At 45.4% G+C, this 2,779-nt stretch overlaps 1 protein-coding gene across 1 annotated transcript in view; it reads right to left on the bottom strand.

Moving 5' to 3' along the window:
- Positions 1-2,779, bottom strand: part of LOC107082681 (son of sevenless homolog 1-like) — a 26,201-nt gene that overhangs the window by 8,507 nt on the left and 14,915 nt on the right. Inside the window, exons 9-12 of the mRNA XM_015371468.1 lie at positions 1,475-1,592; positions 1,229-1,401; positions 1,022-1,138; positions 674-947 (exon numbers count right to left, since the gene is read on the bottom strand). Of these exons, the coding sequence (XP_015226954.1) occupies positions 674-947; positions 1,022-1,138; positions 1,229-1,401; positions 1,475-1,592 (682 nt within the window). The remainder of the gene's footprint in view (positions 1-673; positions 948-1,021; positions 1,139-1,228; positions 1,402-1,474; positions 1,593-2,779) is intronic.

Here is a 2,779-nt window from a genome sequence, read left to right as displayed (position 1 = left end):
ACTTTTACTTTCGCCCTCTGGGGGGAGCCTCGCTGGAAAATCAACACCGGTTGCATAGTGTACCTTTAAAATGTCGGCATATCGGAAAGAACCAGAATATCAAATTGAAAATTTTACCACAGCCAGTTTTGATATCCAATGTCAGAGCGGGTATTTATTACAACCTATTTTGCTACACTTCAGAAAATATGTTTTGTAGACTAATAATAATCAGAGCACTCTCATGTTTCATAGAGAGCTCTTAAATCAGCTTCTCTGATTGGTTGACGCTCTGCAACGACCTGCAACAGTCAACACTGAAATAGTCAGAACAGGTTTGGTGTGAATCCACCTTTAGAGTATTGGTGGCGGAGTTAGTATGACTCACTTGTCAGAAGGTGGGGGTTAGTGTGTGGGGGATGTCAGTATCAGTTAGGGGTTGTAATCGAGGGGGTGACATTTGATGGGCAGAGTAACAATATGTGAGCGGAGTAAAAATCTTGGTATGAGGGTTAGGAACATTGGAAGTATGTCCGTTGGTAGTTTTTGGGCGGAGTCTCTGCAGGTCAGGTCAGGGTAACAACTTATCGGCGGTGTTAAAGATTTATGCACAACACAATTAGGGGCGGGATTATATTGTATGGTTGTGGTTACAGTGTGTGGGTGGAGTTAATGCTCAGGGAGGAGGTCTTACTTGAATGGAAGGGGCTGCTGGGACCCTGAGGGGAGTCAAAGACGCTGCCTACATCAGTGGAGCTGGATGCGGCAGAGGCCGGCGGTGGGGTCAGTGGCGTCCGGGGGGAGTTTGGGGCGGAGACGGCGCCACCCTCGGACTCGCTGTCTGTGACCCGGTTGTAGCTGATCTTTCTGGGCTCGTTCTGCAGAGGCGTGGGGTGCCTCATGGTGCCGAGCCTCGCCGACGTTGGTCGGATTCCCGGGGACTTCAGAGGACAGGTGTACTTCTTCGCCTGGACCGGAGGCGGGTGCGCGTTAGCTCACAGTTCAGAGTTATGCCACTGGCGGTGTCTGATGCATCACTTACGAAACGGGGCAACGATCGTGTGTTTCGAGGCTCGATCTCCAACGATTTGTTGAACAGATGGTCGGTGAAGTCGATCTCTAACATCTCCTCCATCGGGTTCAGGTTCTCGAAGAACTTCTGCTCCACAAACACACAGAAGCAGCTTTAAAAAAAATAACAAAACAAAGAGCTTTAAACCCCTGCGAGGCAACGTCAGCAGAGACTTACCCTGATGTCGGGTTCGACACTCAGGCAGTATGGCTGGTTCTGGTACTGTTGGATTTCCCCGGTGATCTCTGCGACTTTTCGCCTCTTGCTGAAGTTGATCAGATCTTTTCCGTGTCTGCGCAGGAAGTCGGGGTTTCCCTCCTCCGTCTTTAGGATGTTGGTCAGATAGATCCCTGCAGCACAAACACAAACTGTTAGAACAGATTCTGGTGGTACCAGTACCGAAAGGATCGGGTCCAGTCATACCAAAGAACGGGACGCAGGGTGGGTTGATGGAGCGCAGTTTAGCTAAATACTTCTTGTAATGATCTTCACTCAGCTCATGAGCCTCTTCCAGGATTTTTCTCTGTCGACTTGGGATTTGCTGCAAACAGAACCAGATCTGTCAGTGTCGTTTACATTTGGTTCTGTTCACAACATCAGCAGATATCCAACATGGCTGCCAATAAGATGGCAGATCTGGTAGATCCCGTCAGTAGCGTAGACGTAGAGCTTTCTGTATCTCTGTGGAACCTGGGTCCACAGGTTCCACAGAAATGGAAACAAAACAAAACTTCATAAAGACACGTATTGTCCTGAATATAAGACAAGGTTTATTTAGTTGAAATGATTTGAAAATGTGGGGTCTTCTTATAATCAGGGTCTAACCAATTATACAGCTTGACAGTTGTCTGGGGTCGCTATACGAACGCAACAGCAGAGGTCGCCACTTGTTTGAAAGCCAGTAACCTCACTGTTGCGGGGGTCATCTTTCTATCACAACAGAGAAGAAGTGACAAGGATGCTACAAATGGTGACTCGCTGTCCTGAACGGAGTGGATTAAAGTCAGACAACTTTGCAGACGTTTGAGGCGGAGTTATGACACCAATTTTAATTTAAAGGTGTTCAATTAACTGCCAGGCAGCAAAGAAATACGGCGTTACAGAATGTCAGAAGATTGCACATTCAAAAGTCGGAAAATAATGCCATTGGCAAAAAAAAAAAAAAAAAAATCAGAAGACTGCTGAGCTGCAGCGTGAGAGTAGGGGTGACAGCGAGCTCAGCGAGGCAGAGGACGTCTAAGAGTTAAAGCCTCATGCAGGTTTTTGAGACGTTTGTGAGCAAAGTTCAGATTTCATTCGAATTTAAGTGTTGAAAGATTTGAATTAAATGTGTTTTTACCTTTTTTTTTACTTTTTGTCTAATTGCAAAAATCTTTCTGTTATTTCAATTAAATTCTTAGCACTAATAGCACAAATAAATGTGTTTTTTTTGGGGCCTTTTGTTTTGTTCCTAAAAACTGGTCCTGGAAAGTGTCACGGTTTTGGTTCTGTTAACTTTTCTTTTTAGTATTCAGTTTTAATTTGCTTCAGGTTTTCTAGTTTTATTGGTTTAATTCCTATTTTGTTGTGTTTTCTGGATACATTTGGGTTTTTCTTTGTTGCCCTCTTGTGTTGGTCTCCTTTTCCCTAGCTCCTTTCTAGAAGCCTCTGTTCACACCTGCTCCCAATCAGCTCGTTTGTCCTGTCTTTGGCCCCGTCCACACGAAGTCAAAACGAACACGAAACGCT

Source organism: Cyprinodon variegatus, unplaced genomic scaffold (genome assembly GCF_000732505.1).
Source record: "Cyprinodon variegatus isolate N-32 unplaced genomic scaffold, C_variegatus-1.0 Scaffold58, whole genome shotgun sequence".
NCBI lineage: Eukaryota > Metazoa > Chordata > Actinopteri > Cyprinodontiformes > Cyprinodontidae > Cyprinodon > Cyprinodon variegatus.
Note: the sequence above shows the minus strand (reverse complement) of the source record. Positions and strands in the feature narration are given on the sequence as shown.